This window comes from Morone saxatilis, unplaced genomic scaffold (genome assembly GCF_004916995.1).
Source record: "Morone saxatilis isolate NCDOM2014 unplaced genomic scaffold, NCSU_SB_2.0 Contig18, whole genome shotgun sequence".
Lineage (NCBI taxonomy): Eukaryota > Metazoa > Chordata > Actinopteri > Moronidae > Morone > Morone saxatilis.
The window spans coordinates 14,646,154-14,648,428 of NW_023339740.1; the positions used below are offsets into that span (position 1 = coordinate 14,646,154).

The following is a 2,275-nucleotide window of genomic DNA, read 5'->3' on the forward strand; positions in this document are numbered from 1 at the left end:
ACACACACACACACACTTTGGTTCGTTAAGAGCATGTAAGGATTTGAGAGCTGCTCCGTGTTGTGATACAAACGTTGAAATGAAACGGTACGTAAATTAAATACACAATGTTCCAGATATTATCTACACTTTAAGTAATAAATAAAACTATAAAGTAATTATCTCACCAAGTGACCCCCATTGATGCTTCGCCTGCAATTGTTTTCTTGGCTGTCCGTTGAGTACTTCCGGGTTAAAGGTGAGTCTTCCGGTAAAGTATTTAAGATTTTAAACAGCCAAGAGACATTTTTTAATAATTCACTATGTTAGATATTTATATATAGTCGATAATAATACAGGTTAGTGCCAACAAAAACAGCTAACATTACAATCACTGTTACTCTGAGGGCGTTTGTTACGTTGCGTAAATGTACGTCACTTCCTCCTGCTATGGACGGCCGCACGTGTTGAACCAGCGACTGTTTACAGTTAACTCCTGACTTTAAGTTATAAAATATACAAAACACTGTAGCTGGGTCTTCTGTCACACCACAGTGATGCCGAAGGTGAAGAAACCCAAAGGCGGAGGAGGAGAGAGGAGCGCGGCGGCGGTGGCGCTGGCGGACCAGATCCTACAGGCGGACACAGTGCGAGGCCGAGGCCGGGTGAAGAGCAGGGACAGCCGGCCTGAAGACGAGGACACGTACGTAGACGAGCGTCTGTCGCGGAAGATCTTACAACAGGCCCGAATTCAACAAGAGGAGCTCCAGACTGAATATGGACTGGCACCAGAGACGAAGAAAGCACCTGTCACTGTCCTCGGTAATGTTTTACAGTAAAAATTGACATTTATTTGAATAGAGTCTGGTGTGACTACTGTAAGTGTCCATTATGGCGCACTTACTGAGGCTTTACTTCATGGGAAAGTCCACATCCTTACATGTTTGCCATTAATTATGCTGTACTTATTGAACATGATAATAACATATGGAAGTGATGAAGGGAACTGACATAAAAGTAATACACAGAATTAAAAATCACACCCATCTATTGTACATGTTGAATATGTCTAATAGTGTAAAGCTCCTTCAGATGGTTCTGAACTCAATGAAGGAACATCACCTGACTATGAAGTGTACCTCTTTAACAGTACAGTGAAAATGTGACTATCTAATTGATCATCTTTAACTTCATATTTTAGGGCCTGATGCTCAGGATGCAGACTCAGACGAGGAGTGGCCGGCGCTGGGAGAGGCTGGCGCTGGTGACGGCGATGCTGAGTGTGAGACTGAAGTTGTTGTTGACGCTGACGACGAGAAGGCCATTGAGATGTTCATGAATAAAAACCCTCCAATGAGGCAAGATGCAACATAAACACTGACGTTATCTTGTAACTAGACATTGAATTTGAATGACACGCACCATTAGCATGATTTATCTAAGCTTGTGTTTGTGTTCTTGCAGACGCACTTTAGCCGATATCATCATGGAGAAGATTACAGAGAAGCAGACTGAGGTGGGAACCGTGATGTCAGAGGTGTCAGGGTGTCCAATGCCCCAGCTGGACCCGAGGGTAACAGAAGTGTACAAAGGTGTCAGTAAGGTGAGTTAGTTCACACACAGGCCTACAATACATACAGACAGGTGATTAATATGAGCGAAGAAAAATGATAAACACAGTCTGGAATAGAGGGAACCAATAGTAATTGAATGGTTTGATAGGTATGAGGAATAGTGTTCTTCCCTCCAGTAGTTTCAGAGACTTGTATTTGTGTTCTGGAGGCCAGAAACCTTAATATGACACTTATCTTGCAGTTTGTTTCCGTGTGTAGTTTGTTCATGTCTGTCTCACACAGTTCCTATAAAAAGTATTGACTCTTGGAAGTTTTCATCTTTTTATTGTCTTACAACATTTACTCAAAGAGGATTTAAAGGACCAGTGTGTATATTTTGGGGGATCTACTGGTAGAAATGGAATATAATATTCATAAGTATGTTTTCATTATAATAGTTGTGATTTTGTTACTTTAGAATGAGATTTTTTTGACAATTTTATTATTGTACAAACTGCAATGCAGTAAAAACAGAACTTATGTGAAAAACTTCAACATTGCTTCTTTTTTTTTTAAAGTAGTAGTATTATAAAATAGTTTTATAAACACTATAAACTAACTTATATAAAAAAATTCTGTTGCACAAGTAAGAAACAAATGAGTTACAGCAGTTGTTTCCTATTCACTGGTATATGAAAATAATTCAGGACGGCAAAACAGTATACCGGTTCATCCAGTACATC

At 39.9% G+C, this 2,275-nt stretch overlaps 2 protein-coding genes across 2 annotated transcripts in view; one reads left to right on the plus strand and one right to left on the minus strand.

Moving 5' to 3' along the window:
- Window positions 1–268, minus strand: part of med20 (mediator complex subunit 20) — a 2,173-nt gene extending 1,905 nt beyond the window's left edge. Inside the window, exon 1 of the mRNA XM_035661451.1 lies at window positions 168–268. Coding sequence (XP_035517344.1) covers window positions 168–181 — 14 coding nt within the window. The 5' untranslated portion in view covers window positions 182–268. The remainder of the gene's footprint in view (window positions 1–167) is intronic.
- Window positions 269–402: 134 nt separating this feature from the next.
- Window positions 403–2,275, plus strand: part of bysl (bystin-like) — a 4,828-nt gene continuing 2,955 nt past the window's right edge. Inside the window, exons 1-3 of the mRNA XM_035661726.1 lie at window positions 403–801; window positions 1,181–1,337; window positions 1,444–1,582. Of these exons, the coding sequence (XP_035517619.1) occupies window positions 537–801; window positions 1,181–1,337; window positions 1,444–1,582 (561 nt within the window). The 5' untranslated portion in view covers window positions 403–536. The remainder of the gene's footprint in view (window positions 802–1,180; window positions 1,338–1,443; window positions 1,583–2,275) is intronic.